Consider the following 18,051-nt stretch of genomic DNA (forward strand, 5'->3'; position numbering starts at 1 on the left):
TTATTTATTATGCATAATAAAATAAAGCTGCATGAATCTAATGATACTATTCAAATATTATCTGAGAAAATTTTTCAAATAGTATCATAAATAAAACTGTGCAATATTACATACTTTGACTCTTATTCGGAGCGAAAAATTTGTTGAATAAATATATTCAAAGTTTACTGCTGTTTTGTGTCACTAAGATTTAATGTCATTAAATGAGTACTATAATTCAAATTGTACTTTCTCAAGTAGTAAACGTTCGTAGCATGTTTAAATAAGCAACAGATGATTTGATAACCTATAATTTTTAAGAAAATAAGATTATTAAAATTTTTAATTTTATTAATTTAAAATTTAAATTTAAAAAATTTTAATTTAAAAAAATTATTAAATTAAATTTAAAAAAATACATTTTTAGACCGTAAATTACATTGAATTTTCAATTTCATTATATATCTTTTTTGATGAAAAATTGAAGTATGGAATTTCATAGAACATAAATATACAATATTTAAAATTTAGATTACTTCTTTATAATATTTATACCTGAATATAATACGTACATCACCGAAGCTGCTGATGGACAATTCTATCATATTTCCAGCAGTGAGCCTAGTAGTCGCATTGGACATACAGATTATCAAAATAATAGCAAGGCTCTTTCTTTCCGGAAGTCGGTACCAGTCAATCATGTACGAGCTTTCACGTACTTTTATAATCTATTATAAGATTTCTGCTATAGATGATGATATTATGTAATGTTTTTTAAATTGTTTGATGTTATTATATCCGCCGTTCGACGGACTTACACATTGAGTAACGTTGTTTTGAAAAATATTGGATGTACCTGTTCCGTTACAAGTTCGCCTATGTAACAAAATATGAATATGTTGAACGTAAGCGAAGTGAGGAGTATCAAATATGTTAAGCCGCTCACAGGTTTCTTAAAATCCCATTCCTATAATACATAATATTTATGACTGATAAATAAACATTTTTAAAGATAAAAAAAATTTTAAGATAAATGATAATTTTTTTATACACACATTATTAATTGATATCAATATATTTGCTATATTATTACTTTAACAATATAAGAATTTATGAATTTATTATTTTAAAAATCATTTAGCATATATTATGAATTATATTACATTAAATTAAGTTTATTTTATTAATAGATATGTATATGTACCATCATGCAATAATATCCAAGAAAACATATATTTAACGTACAGCCTACAACTTCCACCAAAGAAATCTCATGCAACAATTCCTCGGTTAGAGATATGAAGCTAAAAACGCGTGGAACAAGTAATTGCATTTCTTCGTTATAAAATTATTAATTATAAGTGTTTATTCTAACGTTGTTATTTCTGGCGAATCTCATTATATAAATATATAAATATATACATATATAAATATATATATATATATATATATATGTATGTACACAAACGTATATTTTATTTATGCATAATTTAACATTACTTAATTGTTGGCATAATTTAATTTCTGATATCTCAACTTTTGAACAATGCATACGCAATATTTCAATACGTCCGAAGTTCATACTTACTTCAAGATACGCATGTGTAATTGTATTATTTTAGCTAATCTTTCGTTCGTGGTGTCGTTGACGCCTTCCCGACCATCAACTAAATGGTTTATCCAGGACATGAGGACCTGCAGCTGTCCACGTGCATGCATTGCAAGAAGAGCTGCCAAGCTACACGCGGCCACCGTGATGTTGTGGGCGATAAAGCCGGCAAATAACTGAATGAAATAAAAAATCTCATTAACTGGACTACGACGAGCATCGACAATCACACTGGGCACTGGGAACACCAGCCTGCGATAAGTGAGATTGGTATCCTCCTCTTTGATCTTCGCGCGAGTCAGTGGCACCGCCACGAAATAGAACATGACGCCGCCGTACATGAGGACGCTGCAGATGACAACCAGTCGACGACCAAAGTTTGCGTTCTGCAGCATGATTCTTCTTTCATCCATGTATCTCACGTTTCTCCAGTCACTCTTAATATAATCGACACATTTGCGAATGTCATTCTCGCGCAAAAGCAAAGCGCAGTATTTCAATACGGCCATGAAGAAGAATGTAAGAGCGCTACCAAGCTTCAATTGATTGTAGAAATCCTTGATCTCCAGGACGATGTATATGCCACTGGGAATTAAGAGTAAAGCCAACAATATGTAGCAGATTACATTTAGCACCCTATACCACAGCATCTCAATCGAGGAATGCGTCAGCGGCCACGTGCCGATTATTTTCATGATCCAGACATTTAATTGCAAATTGTTTCGAAGATCATTCTCATAATTCTGATTGTACGGTTCAGACTTGTGATGAACATTAAGATATCGAGAAGAACTCTCCATTATCGCAGTACGAGTGATTGATATGTACTGACAGTAGCAAGGCTTCATGCTCGTCATCGACATGATTTGCGCTTGCGTCACTTTGTATATCCATGGAAGAAAAAAGGGATTTACGCAGAAATTTTACAAGCGGAAAACTTTGCGCGATTATCTGAAAAGAGTACGTGGTGCTTCAAGAACCATCCGTTTCCTGAAAGGTGCATTTTATAATAGCTGTCATGTTAGTAGACACTACGAAGGAGATAATACAGTGTTATATATAGACTAGATCCCGTTTTAGAAAATCGTGGAGATAGAAAAAACGTCATGCGCAGGTTAACGAACATGTGGATTAGTCTTTGCAATATGTGGCGAAAAAAAAATATATTCTGTAGAAAAAGAGTGAATTGTGCTTTGAAGTAGTTTTATACGGACTCAGCTCTACGGCAAATAAAATTTCTGTAACAATCATAAGATAAACTTAAGCCGATGAGTCAATCAGTTTTTAAATTTACGTAATCTAATGAAAATAGCGCTAAACTTATCTGTAAGACAAATGTCAACCGGTTGAAATTTACTTTAAAGATTTGTATATATTTATGAAAAGAAACATTGCCGCGAAAAGATATTATATTTATCAATAAAATAATATTTTTAAAAATAATTGTATATTTAAATATAAAATATTTATCGAGAAATAAAAGCGGTTAAATAAACAAATGTTTATAAAAAGATGTATATGTTTATGAAAAGAAATCATTGCCGAGGATAATAGATATATTCAATAAAATAATATTTTTAAAAATTATATTCAATAAAATATTTATCGAGAAATAATTCTTACATAATATATTTAAATATGTGATTCTTGTAGGAACTTTCTTTGTTATTGTTATAGTGGATAATATGGGCGGACAAGAAATTGCTTATAGCGAAGAAGCTGGTAAAAGAAAGATCGATCACGCCGTGAGTTTCATAACAGTATCTGGTCATGGAGATTATTAAGATAACGAGCTTCTTTACTGGGCAAGTAATATCAATCGACCATGTAGCAAATATACTTACTTCATTTCCCTATTATACGAAGTGCAACATGTATAGTATTAGCATTTTGTTAATAAAATTTTACTTCCCTTAAGTTATATTATTCTTATAAACATGTTATTTATTACTTTTTATAATACTATTCATTTTTATGTACTTTTTCGATTAGTAATAATTTTTATATTTCCATATTTTTATCACCTATGTACCCTACCCGATTAATTAAAAATTCCCCAATGTAACATAATATCAAAATATTGATGGTAAAAGATACAAATATTAAGCAATATTTTATAGAAGAGAGTGTGTCATTCGATTCACAACTCTAAAAAATGTATTATTATCTGCATATATTACTATTTAAAAACTAAAAGTACGAAAGATTTGTATATTATATTGAAATTATATATTATATTGAAGATAAATATAAGATGTTAATAAATGCAAATGCACTGCTGTTGCGTCATCATTATCATGTAATATTCTAAAAAACATATTAAAGTATTTCCAACAACTTCGAAACAATTCTCCTATCTGACGTAAAAATGTATCTGATGTAAAAATCTCTAATTTGCGATTATTCAAATGTGTATTACCGTAACTTTTCGTATTGTATATTAGACTTTTTAAATTTAACATGTTTGATAAAAATCTTTAACTGTATAAGGCTACTAAATAATTCAAGGATTAAATTTACTCAGAATTTTTCTGAATTTAATTTGCAACAAATAAATAGTTGATTCCAAAAAATTAAAAACGAAATTCATAGTATTTGAATGTAAAATGTTCATATTTTAAGACAAATTGTAAACCTAAAAAGAAATTTAGAATCCACGGAAAATGAGTAATAAACAATTCAGCTACTTATTTACGTGATCCTTATGTGATGCACGACAATTGCTGTCAATTTTCGAGCAAGCGCGTTTCAATCATTTCTTGTGCAAGTTCTCCAGCCAGACGATCAACATTTTGAATTATCCGCAACCGTGCATGATGAATAACGACGTGATGCCGCAGATGCTAGTTGATATGATGTGTATTACGACGTCTGTCACCAAATACGATTGAAAATACGATCTCGTAATCTCCGGGGTCCTCTGAGGAGTTTCGTCCATTTTCCAGATTTGTTCACATTCGGCCACATACCGATCACTCCCATGATCAATTTGTGCACCTGCACGCTGTACCTAATATCATCTTCGTAATTGGAATTCCATAAATCCATCCGTTCGATCAGAGCATGCATATGAATGAGCCGGAGAAATTCTATTCTTTTTTTTCTTACGAAACGGACGTATAATCGCAACTAACAGACGAAAGTACAACAAAACTTGAATTATATTATGCACCTTCTCGCGTCTGCGTGAATCACCGCCGTTATCACAGTGGTTCTGTCACGGCACAGTTTAAAGTTTGGAACGAACGGTTGCGTGCGCGCAATTTTTTGTCGACAGAAGATAATTATGGAATAGTATCGATTCACACGAGACGGCCTTTAGCAAAAGTACAAATGTCTACCTTGTGTCAGGTCATGAGTCGTAGGTCGAGAGTTATATTGAATCAACGGAAATACGCGCATTATTAATTAACTCAAGTTTAATATTTTGATTTTCAAAATTAGGAAGCATATGTGTAATTTTGTTAATAAAGTTAATTAAAAAATTAAAAATCCGAAGTAAATGTAAAATATGTCGAAAAGTTATTTGACATTGTATAATTTTTTTTACGAAAATTGTTATAAATATAAAATTACAATAAGACGATTGGTCCTTCATCTTGATATTTGTTTCAAAAGTAGCATTAATTACAGATTAATATCGAGTACTGTACTATTATAATAATTATTTCATCAAAATTACGCAAATTTTACAAGCATGTTAAAGTACGCCATCGATGTTCTAACGATCTGTGAAATAATGGAACAGGCAAACAATTCACTGGTTGCAAATAAAATAAAACAAGCTTCCATACTTACGTTACTGAATGTAGGTAGAGATATGTCTATCATTCTGCCTGCCGAAATTTTTGCCGGAATATTGGAAACTGCCATTATCAGTATTAAACAGCGGGCTCTTTTGTACTGAAGATGATACCAATTTGTCGTAGACGTCATTAATCCAACCTTGATGCTCTGTTATAATTAAGTAAGTGTATATATTTTATACAGAATGTTTATGAAAACATTGATGCCTAACTTATAGCAAGTAAATATGAACACTTGCTACCTGATCCGTTAATCGTTGACCCACATAACAGTAGGTAAAAATGGAAAAGATGAAAGATGTAAGCATCACAGACATAGTTAACATAGCTGTTGAATCATTATTCTGCCATTCCTATGAGATTAACAATTGCAATACAGAAGTTTATGAAATAATCTATTTTTAATTCTTTTGAATTTTTGATTTAAATACTATCAGTTTTAATTTTCATGTAAAAATTAATTGTCAAATTATTATGCATGAAAAAATTCTTTTCAGAAAAAGTTCGTTGTTATTACCATAATAATATAATAGCCTGAAAGGCATAAAAGTAAACTAGAGCCCATTATTTCCACTAACCATACATATCGCATAGTTGCCTCTACTTGTGCTAGAAAACTGTAAATGAACAATTTATCTATTAAATAATTTTTTATTTATGAACGTCTATTTAATGATTTTTTCAATTTTGTTTTTAAAGTATTACACTATAATAAAATATATTTAATAAATAATATAATATATTTAATATATTAAAATATTAATACTTAAATAAAATATCATAATTTAATGTTTGTTTAATAACAATAATAATTATAATGTATTAGTTCAGTTTTTCTAATTTAACCATCTCATTTAATTTAAATATCTTGATTTTTTTTTTTCTAATATAAACATAATATGAAAGAAATACAACGATAATAATGATATGCTAATTTGATTACATCAACTATAATTTGTTTAATAAAATAATTATTTATTTGACGAAATAAGGCGTTTAGATAACACTTCCTCTTTTTATATATTTTTAGACTCACCTTTTCACTTTTATTTGATGCTGTACAATATCAGCCAACAATATCGCGACAGCTCGATCGTTAGAATTCGATATGTTGTTGAGATTCTGCAGTTTGCCCATTATAATGCTTAATTGTCCACAAACGTGCATGATAAAAAATGCGGCCAAGCCGGCCGCACCGACTCTTGTTGAATAGGTAAGTACTCCTGCGAAGGCTTGCAGAGTAAAGACGATCTCGTACGCTGGTGACACTTGTCCATCGAACTTAATGAAGTAACTCGGCAATGCCAGCGCTCTCACCGTGATGTTCTCTGGTGTGAGCATACGACCCTTCGAAAGTGGTATGAGTATTCGATACCCTACTCCACCGGTATACATGAAGACGGCAGAAAAAATTGCGAACTTTCGGCCTACTCTCGCTGTAGACAGCATCGCTTTCCGATCGCTTTCATCGACCGCATCATTCCAATCCTGATGCGCCTGATTCAGGCAAGATTGAATCTCCTTTGCGTGGTTCAGAATCAGGAAATACTTCATCCAACCCATCGAACAATTCACAATCGGCGCGAGCAGTCTGACTCTACGTTTGAATTCGTGTTCCTTTAGAAATACTCGTAGAAGACTCGGCATAATGATGAATCCGAATAAAAAATGACAAATTACGTTTTGGAAACGGGTCGCAATTCTTTCCATGTTGGAAGCGTTATTGGGACTCGGCCACGCACCGATTGATCGCAGAATAATGCGAGTCACTTGTACGGCGTAATTGAAATCGTTAACGTGTTTGCTCGTCGTTGATGAGCTTTTCATTATTAGTTTCACTCAATGTTTTTTCTTTTTTTTCACAAATAATTGAATTCTCGACCGAAAATTTTGAGTTTATATTATTTTTAGAGTTAAAGAGTTTCCGTTAATGTAGCGTTTCGGGGTTTACAAATGACAGATGGTTAAGCGAGACTAAACGTTATAACATAACTGGACAGATGTGTTGATAGGTAGTTTCCCTTTCTGTGGTAAGAGCAGAAAGTGTAAAGCGCGCTTGCGTGCATTAAACGTCTGCGCATAATGACGGGGTTACACGAAAGGGGTTGACGAAATTATCGAATAAACGCAATATTGACGAGTAAAGAGAAAATTCTCCATGTGACACATAATTGTAAAATTTAAACTCACGAAAAGATAAGATCAAGTGTCGTTTTATGTGCTGCATACGTCGTTTTATGTTATTGTGTACATCAACAGAATGTCATGTAAGTACAAAAAATATTGTAATACTATTCTATACATACATTACCTTCACAGTAAAGAGTCCATTGATATAAAAATACGTTTAATAGGTTGTAAACGTAAAGTAATAACATAAATATAAAAGTGTATATATGTAAATGTATAAAGATTATACATTCCGCTTTCAACACAGAGGAATATAATGATAAAAGATTCAGAAAATTCATGCTTGCGTTAATTTATGATACTAATGACGCTATTTACATTTAGCTTGATTACAAAACCTAATTTTTTTACATAATAAACTTAATTTTTTTATCTAATGAATTGCTGTTTTAAATACTGGTTGTGCGTAATATATTCAGATATGCCACGGATGTTCGCATAATCTGAAAGATATGTAATTACATTTCCAATGATTTACTGTTTACAGTAATTAGAAAACTATAACATTTTAACAAAATATTTGAAGTGCACTTACAGCACCGAAACTATTTAGAGATAGATCTATAAATTTTCCCGCAGTTATTTTAATGGGAATGCTAGACATCGCAATTATCAAAACGAGACCACGAGCAGTTTTGTGTGGAATTCGATACCAGTCGAGAGTACAAAAAGTGATGTACATTTTCGTGCTCTATAATGCAATAATATAATAGACATCAGTGAGTCTTACTCCAATCTGATAAATTAAAAATTATCGATCAATACCTGATTCGTGAGAAGCTCACCGATGAAACATAATATGAAGATATTAAAAATAAATGTTAAAAGAAGTATAGCATACGTTAGCATAGATACTGCATCATTATTTTCCCATTCCTATAAAACGAACATAAATAATAGTTTCTATTAATTAACTTCTTTTAATATAAAAATATATTTAAATTATATTAATAATATAAAAATTATAATAAAATTATATTAATTAAATAACATTAAATACGAAATGCCACTAACATCTGAATGTTGAGATGTTGAACTATTATATATATTCATATAAATGAATTTCAGATTTTTAAGATTAATTTGGGAAATTTGGGAAGATTATTAATATTTCAGATTGATTGCGTTGAAAATCCGACAACCATATCGGCACGCAATTATCATTTCTGAAATTAAATCATGAATTATATGAATATATATAATAGTTCAATCATCTCAACATTCAGACCGTAATGGCGCTTCGTATTTAAAGTAGTGTTATTTAACATAAATCTTGTTTCCAATCTTATTATTTATATTAATTAATATTAAAAATTTATATATATTTTATATTAAACTTATAATTTTTTCGTGTACCATTATTATATAATATCCAAGAAGACACAAGATGAACGTGCATCCGACTACTTCCACCAAACATATATATTGCAAAATTTCTTCTACCTTGCTTAAAAAACTAAATTGCATTAATAATAATATCTTATTCTCACTAATTTTTTTTTTATATTTATAGCAATTATGGAATTTTCCCGCACACAACATTATTGATGTAATAACATTACCTCTTTATTCTAATATGCTGCCTCACGACAGCTGCCAATTTTCCGTTGGCATATTTATCAGAGAAGTACTTAGCCTGCGTGAGATCCTCCATTCTAGTGATGAGAATTTTTAATTGACCACAGGCATGCAACACCAGAAGAGCTGCCAAGCTATAAGCTCCACTGGTTGCCGAATATTGCACAAACCCGGAGAGAAACTGAACTGAAAAGATGATCTCGTAAGCTGGCGTCTTCTGTGGATCGACGTATACATAATAACCATCAAATCCCATCGGTCTGATTGTCACGTTTTGCGGCGTGACGATGACTCCGCGAGATAATGGCACGATTGTGCGATACGAGAATCCGCTGCCGTATACGAAGGCTACGCAGAGGATCGCAAGGCTGCGTCCAATTTTCGAATTGCTCATCATGATTCTGCGGTCTCCTATCAGGCTCGCTTTACTCCAATCTTTCTCAATGTGCTCGATGCAATCTTTGATTCGATCACTTCGGTAAATCAACAACGTATGCTTTAGCACTGCCATCAAGCAGTTGCACATAGGACCAATCATTTTAATGCGCCGACGCGCATTTGATTCCTTCAGGAATATCTTAAGTATGCCCGGCACAAAAATGAAATAGAGTAAGACCTGAGACAGAATCCTGAGCATCTTTGTTTGGATAATTCTGAGAGTAGACGAATTGCCAGGCAACGGCCATAAGCCGATTAGGTTTAGGACACCACGCGTAACATTCACAGTGCGTCTGACATCATCACGATGAAGAATATTCACATTCATAACTTGAGAATCTACTTGATCTTGACGTCGTCGACGAAGAACTGATACGGACGTACCGTCATGAAGTGAAAAATGCAAATGGCGATGCGCTTGCGTCTTCGACGAGAGTGGAAGAAGTGAGGGATTGACAGGTACAGCGATTGTTACCCACAATCTTTTTTCCCTCTTGTAAATCACGGAAAAGTTGTAAAAGTTATTGTTAGGGACGTTCGAGGAAGCATTTATCCTGAAGGGAAGTCTAGTGACTTTAGAAGGCACACGAGAAAATAGCGAGAAAAAAATAGCGAGCACACGAAGGAAAACTACAGATGTTCTATTGATCTTTTAACGGTACGTTCATCATTTCGTGTTCAATAAAATATTTTGTCGTGGAAGGTAAGAAACAAAGTAAGGGTTCGAACAACGATTATATACGATTATAAGAGGTACGAACTATAAGTCATTAATGCAAATTTCTGTTCTTAATAAATTATAGACGTCAAATAGTTTATTAATAAGTTATAAAGATCAAATAGAAATGTCTGGTATATTGTTTATCTCACTATTGCATTTCTTGTTCTTCTTTATAGATTAACAATAAGATATTTAAATAAAAATTTTGTAATAGTTTTCTACAATTATTTAGATGATCTCCAACTCAAACAAGAAGTAAAAATGATAAAGTCTATACATAATGATTCACTGATATGATGTTCACTGATAAAACAAAAGATATAAATATTGAACCTAATTGTGAGCAGAATGAGATAGGAGCACAAAGATATAACATTTTGATCTTCCCATTCCTGCAAGATCGATAATTATATTTATATATCTCGTATATACACACACACACGCGCGCGAGCGCGCAGAATACATGTTTCGAATGTAATAAAATAGCGTCTATATTTTAAATTGTGCGAACTGTTATAACTGCATAATTTAGGCGCACCATGATGATATCGTGTTCTAGAAGACACACCATCATCCCATCACTTCTAATAAGTTCGTATATTGCAAAGTGCTTTGCACTAATAAGAAACTACAAAGGGAAGCGTACAAATTTTCATTAGAAAATCTTTCAACTTGCTATATTAAAAAAAAATTTAGTACTAAAGCAAAAACACAACACATTAATGTAATATATTAACTATATGTGAAATTCAATTATTTTGTTCTATTTAACGGATGTATTTCATTTAACATATGATCATCTTGATACAAATAAAAAGAATATAAAATAGATACAAATATAAAAATGTGATTGATATAAGATAGATAAGACTTACTTTCGCATCTATATCTGATATTCCACGGTGAAGGTCAGCTTTTTATCCAAATTCTTTTCCTCTGTTTCGTTTATCAGGCTATTTATTAACGTCATCAGTATTTCAAACTGTCCAAATGTATGCATAACAAAGATAGCGGCGAGACTGCAAATCACCACCATGATAGTATACTCGATAAATTCGGAGAAGAACTGTATAAAGAACATGATTTCGTACGCTAGACTGATTTGCTTAAATAGAACATAACTCGGGCAAAATAACTCGGGCATGGCAAATGCCTGTGAGGTTCTGATTGGTGATGGTTTTCTTCTTGCTTAACGGGACGATTGTACGAAAATATAAACGGATATGTACATGAATATGCACAGAATGAGAAAACGTCTTGCAGTCATGGCTTTATGAATCATGGAATTACGAGCACTAGTACTTATGACATTTCGCCGATCATCCTTCATTCGCACTAGACAGTTTCTTACTTGATTTTTGCTATGCATCAAACTGCTGTACTTCAGGACTGCCAGTGAACATTACAGATGAAATAAGTTTCAATCTGATGCGGGTTCGTTTTTCTACAAATTACATCTATTATGTACATGATTGTCGGGATTAGTTCGCAACCGAGGAAAAAGTAACTGCCTTATATCAGCGAGATCCTCTTTAAATGTTCAAAAAATGAAGATTCTGTTTCTGGCCTATTAAATGGCAAATATCGCGATTTAATTGTATAGTATATTTTATGTTGTTTACATAATTTTCATTTGGATACATTTCTAATATGATTATATCGTGTTTTTTTATAAGAACGATTTTGTGACTTTGTGTCGTACAGAACGTAGTACAATGTGCTGAAACTACTAGGATTTTCTGTCATTACTGATCAGCGAGCTATCTTTTAGTCCAGAGAATAACTTGCATAACGCACTTTCGTTCTGAACAACTATTCACAAAAAGGTAATGATATGCGCTTGGAATTCCCAAATAAACACGAAATGAATAAATTTTAGAAGTCCCTAAGGGTCGAGGAGAATTGCTTCCTATAAATTGTATTTTTTACTATCAACCTAATTATAATAACCTGAAAAGTTATTATGTATGTATAACTCCATTTCTTCTTCTTTCGTAAACTTGGTATTGTCTTAGTCGTATTTACAGAAATATGATGACGCAGGATAATAATCAAATAATAAAGTATATACTCTGAAAGAATTATTAATTTATCATTTCAAGTAATAAAGTATGTACTTGGTAATACTATGCATATACGAAAAGATATACTCAATTGTACTTTGAAATACAGGATGTTTATGATGAACTTCCAGTATTTTGAAATGATAAGAAGTAAAAATGAACAGTACATATTTCTAAATATTTTTAAGAAAAGAACAATTAAAAAAAGAACAACTAATAAATTGAACAAATTACAAAAATTTTCTAACTTCCGTGAACACTTTATTAGTATTTATATCACTAGATTAAGCGAAAGGAATCTTGTTCTTCAGTAATTTTCTTGATATCATTTTCAGTAATCTTTGATATCAAAATTCAGATTACTTCTTTACAATATTTATACCTATATATAATACTTACATCACTGAAGCTGCTGATGGACAATTCTATCATATTTCCAGCAGTGAGCCTAGTAGTCGCATTGGATATACAGATTATCAAAATGCAAGGCTCGTTTTTCCGGAAGTCGGTACCAATCAATGTACTTTCATGTATTTTTCATCAATCAACGCTTTTATGTATTTTTATAATCTATTATAAGATTTCTGCTATAGATGATGATATCATGTAATGTTTTTTAAATTGTTTGATATTTATTACATATCACCGTTCGAAGGACTTGCACATTATATATATATATGAGAAAAGAGATTTCGGGTAGTAAAAATCTGAAGATTATATACGAAATTGAGATTTCGAAAAAGATTACAAAAATTTGTTCAGCATAGTGTAACAAGTTCTTTTGTATATGTATTCGTTCAGATACAGAGCAACTGTCCGCAGCATGTTTAAATGTGGCATCGTTGTTCAACAAACCTGAAAATTAATGAAAGTTATTTGCAAAAAGCGTTTAAACAAATAAATGTTTATAAAGATTTATGAAAAGTATATGTTTATGAAAAGAAACATTACCGCGGAATGATATTATATTTATCAATAAAATAATATTTTTAAAACTTATATTTAAATATAAAATATTCATCGAGAAATAATTCTTACAGGATATATTTAAATATGTCATTCTTATAGGAACTTTTTCTTGTTATATTGATATAGTGTAGATAACATGCGCGGACAATGAAATTGCTTACGGCGAGAAAACTGGTGAAAAAAAGGTCTATCACTTTAACCGCCGTGAATTTCGTAGAGTATCTGGCTATGAAGATTAATAGGACAAGGAACTTCTTTACTCGGCAAGTAATATCAATCGACCATGTGGCAAATATACTTACTTCATTCCCCTATTATACGAAGTGAAACATGTATAGTATTAGGATTTTGTTACTAAAATTTTACTCCCTTAAATATATTATTTTTTTAAGCATGTTATTTATTACTTTTTATAATATTAAATTTTATTTTTATGTACTTTTCCAATTAGTAATAATTTTTATACCTCCATATTTTTATCATCTATGTACTACTGATTAATTAAAAGTTTCCAAATACAACATAATATCAAAATATTGATGGTAAAAGATACAGCATTAAGCAATATATTACAGAAGATAATGTGTCATCCGATTCTCATATCAGTAAAAAATATATTATTATTTGACTGCATTACTATTTAAAAACTAAAAGTAACGAGTACGAAAAATTTGTATATTCTATTGAAAATAGATCTAAGATATTAATAAATGCAACTGCACTGCTGTTGCGTACGATTACCACGTAATATCTTAAAAAACATATTGAAGTATTTCCAACAACTTCGAAACAACATATTTCTCCTATCTGATGTGAAAATGTATCTGACATAAAAATCTAGAATTTGTGGCTATTCAAACATATATCACCGTAACTTTTCGTATCGTATATTATACGTTTTAAATTTTAAATATTTAATAAAAACTTTTAACTGTATAAGACTAATAAATAATTAAAGGAATAAATTTACCCAAAGTTTTTCTAAATTTAATTTTCAATAAATAGATAGTTGATTCCAAAAAGTATCACAAATGAAATTCATAGTATTTCAATGTAAAATTTTCATATTTTTGTAAACAGACAAATTATAAACTTAAAAAAAATTTAGAATCAACGGGAAATGATATAATTCAGCTACTTATTATATTTACGTATCCTCATGTGATGCACGACAATCGCTGTCAATTTCGAGCAATGGTGCGTTTCGTTCATTGATTTTCTGTTGCAAGTTCTCCAGCAAGATGATCAACATTTTAAATTATCAACAATCGTGCATGGTGAATAATTCCGTGATGCCGCAGACGCTGGTTAAAATGATGCGTATTACGATGCCAGTCATCATATACGTCGAAAATACGATCGCGTAAGCGGAGGTCCTCTGAGAAGTTTCCATTTTCCGGATTTGTTCACATTCGGCCACATACCGATCACTCCCATGATCAATTTGTGCACCTGCACGCTGTACCTAATATCATCTTCGTAATTGGAATTCCATAAATCCATCCGTTCGATCAGAGCATGCATATGAATGAGCCGGAGAAATTCTATTCTTTTTTTTCTTACGAAACGGATGTACAATTGCAACTAACAGACGAAAGTATAACAAAACCTGATTTGTTTTATGCAAGTTCTCGCGTCTGCGTGAATCACCGCCGTTATCACAGTGGTTCTGTTACGGCGTAATTTTAAATTTGGAACAAACTATTGCGTGCGCGCAATTTTTTGCCGACAGAAGATAATTACGGAAAATAATCGATTCACACGAGACGGCCTTTAACAAAAGTACAAATATCTATCTTATATCATGGGTCGTAGATCGAGAGTTATATTGAATCAATGTAACTACGCGAATTATTAATTAAGTCAAGTTTAAAATCTTGATATACCTGATTTTCAAAATTTGGGACCATACATGTAATTTTATTAATAAAAGTTAATTAAAAAATTAGAAATCTTAAGTAAATGTAAAATATATCGAAAAATTGATTTTTTACGATAGTTGTTACAAGTAGTGAAAGGAGAAAATTAAAATTACAATAAGAAGATTGGCCCTTCATCTTGTTAATCATTTGAAAGATAGCGTCAATTACAGATTAATATCGTGTACTGTACTGTTATTATAATTATTTCATCAAAATTACGCAAATTTTAGGAGCATATTAAAGTACGCCATCGATGTTTTAACGATCTGTGAAATAATGGAACAGGCAAACAATTCACTGTTTACAAATAAAATAAAACAAGCTCCCATACTTACGTTACTGAATGTAGGTAGAGATATGTCTATCATTCTGCCTGCCGAAATTTTTGCCGGAATATTGGAAACTGCCATTATCAGTATTAAACAACGGGCTCTTTTGTACTGAAGATGATACCAGTTTGTCGTGGACGTCATTAATCCAACCTTGATGCTCTGTTATAATTAAGTAAGTGTATATTTTATAAAGAATGTTTATGAAAATGTTGATGCTTAACTTACAAGTAAATATGAATACTTGCTACCTGATCTGTCAATCGTTGACCCACATAACAGTAGGTAAAAATGGAAAGAATGAAAGATATAAGCATCACAGACATAATTAACATAACTGTTAAGTCATTATTCTGCCATTCCTATAAGGTTAACAATTGCAATACTCGAAGTATAGGAAATAATTTAATTTTAATTTTTTTGAATTTTTGATTTAAATACTATCAGTCTTAATTTTCATGTAAAAATTAATTGTCAAATTATTACGCATGAATAAAAATTCTTTTCAGAAAAAGTTTATTGTTATTACCATAATAATATAATAGCCTGAAAGGCATAAAAGTAGACTAGAGCCCATTATTTCCACTAACCATACATATCGCATCGTTGCCTCTACTTGTGCTAGAAAACTGTAAATAAACAATTTGTTTATTTAATTTTTTATTTATGAACATCTACTTTATAATTTATTCAATTTTATATTTAAAGTATTACACTGTAATAAAATATATTTAATAAATAATATAACATATTTAATATATTAAAATATTAATACTTAAATAAAATCATAAATCATAAAATCTCATAATGATAAACTCATAGTTTAATAAAATCATAATTTAATGTTTGTTTAATAACTATAATAATTACAATGTTTTAGTTTAGTTTTTGTAATTTTAATTTAAACATCATGATATTATTTTTTCTAATATAGATATAATATGAAAGAAATACAGCTACAATAATGATATGCTAATTTGATTACCTACATCAACTACAATTTGTAATTATTTATTTAACAAAAATAAAACGTTTAGATAACACTTCCCTTTCTCACATATTTTTGTAGACTTACTTTTTCACTTTTATTTGATGCTGTACGATATTAGCCAGTAATATCGCGACAGCTCGATCGTTAGAATTCGTTATGTTGTTGAGATTCTGCAGTTTGCCCATTATAATGCTTAATTGTCCACAAACGTGCATGATAAAAAATGCAGCCAAGCCGGCTGCACTGACTCTTGTCGAATAGGTAACTACTCCTGCGAAGGCTTGCAAAGTATAGACGATCTCGTACGCTGGTGACACTTGTCCATCGAACTTAATGAAGTAACTCGGTAATGCCAGCGCTCTCACCGTGATGTTCTCCGGTGTGAGTATACGACCCTTCAAAATTGGCATGATTATTCGATAACATAGTCCGCCGGTATACATGAAGACAGCAGAAAAAATCGCAAACTTTCGGCCTACTCTCGCTGTAGACAGCATCGCTTTCCTATCGCTTGCATTAATCGTATCGCTCCAATCCTGATGCGTCCGATTCAGGCAAGATTGAATCTTCTTTGCGTGATTCAGTATCATGAAATACTTTATCCAACTCATCGAAGCATTCACAATTGGCGCAAGCAGTCTGACTCTACGTTTGAATTCGTGTTCCTTTAGAAATACTTGTAGAAGACCCGGCACAATGATGAACCCGAATAAAAAGTGACAAATGACGTTTTGAAAACAAGTAGCAATTCTTTCCATGTTGGAGGCGTAATTTGGACTCGGCCACGCGCCGATTGATCGCAGAATAATACGAGTCACTTGTATAGCGTAATTGAAATCGTTATCGTGTTTGCTCATAGTTGATGAGCTTTTCATTATTAGCTTCACTCAATACTCTTTCTTTTTTTTTTACGATTAATTGAATTCTCGACCGCAAATTTTGAATTTATATTGTTACTTTCCAGACACTAAGAATTTCCGTTAATGTTGTAGCGTTTCGGGGTTTATACAAATGACAGATGGTTAGGCGAGACTAAATGTTATAACATAACTGAACAGATGTGGTAGGTTGTCTCCCTTTCTGTGGTAAGAGCAGAAAGTGTAAAGCGCGCTTGCGTGCATTAAACGTCTGCGCATAATGATAGGGCTACATGAAAGGGGTTGACAAAATTATCGAATAAACGCAATGTTGACGGGTAAAGAGAAGGTTCGCCATGTGACGCATGACATTGTAAAATTTAAACTCACGAATGTGAAAGAGTAAGGTCAAGTGTCGTTTTATGTGCTGCATAATATTGTGTGCGTCAATAGAATGTCATGTAAGTACAAATAAATATTATAATATTCTATACATACATTACTCTCACAGTAAAGAGTCTGATATAAAAGTACGTTTAGTAAATTGTAAACGCGATGTAATAATAACATAAATACAAAAGTGTATATACGTAAATGTA

General features: G+C 31.3%; 4 protein-coding genes, 1 long non-coding RNA gene and 1 pseudogene across 12 annotated transcripts; 1 reads left to right on the forward strand and 5 right to left on the reverse strand.

Annotated features, from left to right (window-relative positions):
- Positions 1–171: 171 nt before the first annotated feature.
- LOC105148395 (odorant receptor 10-like) lies at positions 172–2,451 on the reverse strand. 3 transcript variants are annotated; one of them, XM_087405635.1, is made up of 5 exons: positions 1,568–2,451; positions 1,184–1,283; positions 836–946; positions 552–707; positions 172–286 (listed from the first exon to the last, which is right to left on the reverse strand). In XM_087405635.1, exons 1-5 carry the CDS (start codon positions 2,449–2,451, stop codon positions 233–235), a joined length of 1,305 nt encoding a protein of 434 aa, XP_087261761.1. In that variant the 3' UTR covers positions 172–232. The 3 variants fall into 3 exon arrangements, with proteins under 3 accessions (XP_087261761.1, XP_087261763.1, XP_087261762.1); XM_087405637.1 differs by lacking the exon at positions 172–286 and having other exon boundaries at positions 565–721; XM_087405636.1 differs by lacking the exon at positions 172–286 and having other exon boundaries at positions 565–724.
- LOC147910016 (uncharacterized) lies at positions 2,435–3,501 on the forward strand. The gene is made up of 2 exons (XR_015544895.1): positions 2,435–2,585; positions 3,242–3,501. It is a non-coding gene; the product is annotated as an uncharacterized LOC147910016 (long non-coding RNA).
- Positions 3,502–4,182: 681 nt separating this feature from the next.
- LOC105148357 (4-vinylanisole receptor-like) lies at positions 4,183–7,455 on the reverse strand. Of its 2 annotated transcripts, none has more exons than XM_011060055.2 (5): positions 6,431–7,455; positions 5,912–6,011; positions 5,637–5,747; positions 5,387–5,542; positions 4,183–4,598 (listed from the first exon to the last, which is right to left on the reverse strand). In XM_011060055.2, the coding sequence occupies exons 1-5, from the start codon at positions 7,219–7,221 to the stop codon at positions 4,386–4,388; spliced, it is 1,371 nt and encodes a 456-aa protein (XP_011058357.1). In that variant the 5' UTR covers positions 7,222–7,455; the 3' UTR covers positions 4,183–4,385. The 2 variants fall into 2 exon arrangements, with proteins under 2 accessions (XP_011058357.1, XP_011058358.1); XM_011060056.2 differs by lacking the exon at positions 4,183–4,598 and adding an exon at positions 4,676–5,317.
- Positions 7,456–7,860: 405 nt separating this feature from the next.
- LOC105148358 (4-vinylanisole receptor-like) lies at positions 7,861–9,928 on the reverse strand. The gene is made up of 5 exons (XM_011060058.2): positions 9,147–9,928; positions 8,941–9,040; positions 8,350–8,460; positions 8,120–8,275; positions 7,861–8,027 (listed from the first exon to the last, which is right to left on the reverse strand). The coding sequence occupies exons 1-5, from the start codon at positions 9,926–9,928 to the stop codon at positions 7,974–7,976; spliced, it is 1,203 nt and encodes a 400-aa protein (XP_011058360.1). The 3' UTR covers positions 7,861–7,973.
- Positions 9,929–10,817: 889 nt separating this feature from the next.
- Positions 10,818–11,964, reverse strand: LOC147910017 (uncharacterized; annotated as a pseudogene). Its single transcript, XR_015544892.1, has 2 exons — positions 11,197–11,964; positions 10,818–10,949 (listed from the first exon to the last, which is right to left on the reverse strand). The product of XR_015544892.1 is annotated as an uncharacterized LOC147910017 (transcript).
- Positions 11,965–12,996: 1,032 nt separating this feature from the next.
- On the reverse strand, positions 12,997–17,664 carry LOC105148394 (4-vinylanisole receptor-like). 4 transcript variants are annotated; one of them, XM_087405622.1, is made up of 6 exons: positions 16,680–17,664; positions 16,134–16,233; positions 15,856–15,966; positions 15,611–15,766; positions 14,505–14,818; positions 12,997–13,239 (listed from the first exon to the last, which is right to left on the reverse strand). In XM_087405622.1, the coding sequence occupies exons 1-5, from the start codon at positions 17,468–17,470 to the stop codon at positions 14,615–14,617; spliced, it is 1,362 nt and encodes a 453-aa protein (XP_087261748.1). In that variant the 5' UTR covers positions 17,471–17,664; the 3' UTR covers positions 12,997–13,239; positions 14,505–14,614. The 4 variants fall into 4 exon arrangements, with proteins under 4 accessions (XP_087261748.1, XP_087261747.1, XP_087261749.1 ...); XM_087405621.1 differs by having other exon boundaries at positions 13,423–14,818; XM_087405623.1 differs by lacking the exons at positions 12,997–13,239; positions 14,505–14,818 and adding an exon at positions 14,840–15,124 and having other exon boundaries at positions 16,680–17,663.
- Between the last annotated feature and the right edge of the window lie 387 nt (positions 17,665–18,051).

The sequence above is a fragment of the Acromyrmex echinatior genome, chromosome 4, assembly GCF_024713525.1.
Source record: "Acromyrmex echinatior isolate Ae372 chromosome 4, ASM2471352v2, whole genome shotgun sequence".
NCBI lineage: Eukaryota > Metazoa > Arthropoda > Insecta > Hymenoptera > Formicidae > Acromyrmex > Acromyrmex echinatior.

What these genes read in the sequence shown, in the direction of transcription:
- LOC105148395 (XM_087405635.1), bottom strand. Translation starts at nt 2,451, where the DNA reads ATGTCGATGACGAGCATGAAGCCTTGCTACTGTCAGTACATATCAATC. An exon ending in TTACACATGCGTATCTTGAA is followed by an intron (nt 1,284 to 1,567) that starts GTAAGTATGAAC and finishes ACGCGTTTTTAG; the next exon opens with CTTCATATCTCTAACCGAGG. An exon ending in CCATCAGCAGCTTCGGTGAT is followed by an intron (nt 287 to 551) that starts GTACGTATTATA and finishes TAAAAATTATAG; the next exon opens with GTTATCAAATCATCTGTTGC.
- LOC105148357 (XM_011060055.2), bottom strand. Translation starts at nt 7,221, where the DNA reads ATGAAAAGCTCATCAACGACGAGCAAACACGTTAACGATTTCAATTAC. An exon ending in CATCAAATAAAAGTGAAAAG is followed by an intron (nt 6,012 to 6,430) that starts GTGAGTCTAAAA and finishes GTTCATTTACAG; the next exon opens with TTTTCTAGCACAAGTAGAGG. An exon ending in CAGGCTATTATATTATTATG is followed by an intron (nt 5,748 to 5,911) that starts GTAATAACAACG and finishes TTAATCTCATAG; the next exon opens with GAATGGCAGAATAATGATTC.
- LOC105148358 (XM_011060058.2), bottom strand. Translation starts at nt 9,928, where the DNA reads ATGAATGTGAATATTCTTCATCGTGATGATGTCAGACGCACTGTGAAT. An exon ending in CAGCATATTAGAATAAAGAG is followed by an intron (nt 9,041 to 9,146) that starts GTAATGTTATTA and finishes AATGCAATTTAG; the next exon opens with TTTTTTAAGCAAGGTAGAAG. An exon ending in GTGAGCTTCTCACGAATCAG is followed by an intron (nt 8,276 to 8,349) that starts GTATTGATCGAT and finishes ATTGCATTATAG; the next exon opens with AGCACGAAAATGTACATCAC.
- LOC105148394 (XM_087405622.1), bottom strand. Translation starts at nt 17,470, where the DNA reads ATGAAAAGCTCATCAACTATGAGCAAACACGATAACGATTTCAATTAC. An exon ending in CATCAAATAAAAGTGAAAAA is followed by an intron (nt 16,234 to 16,679) that starts GTAAGTCTACAA and finishes GTTTATTTACAG; the next exon opens with TTTTCTAGCACAAGTAGAGG. An exon ending in CAGGCTATTATATTATTATG is followed by an intron (nt 15,967 to 16,133) that starts GTAATAACAATA and finishes TTAACCTTATAG; the next exon opens with GAATGGCAGAATAATGACTT.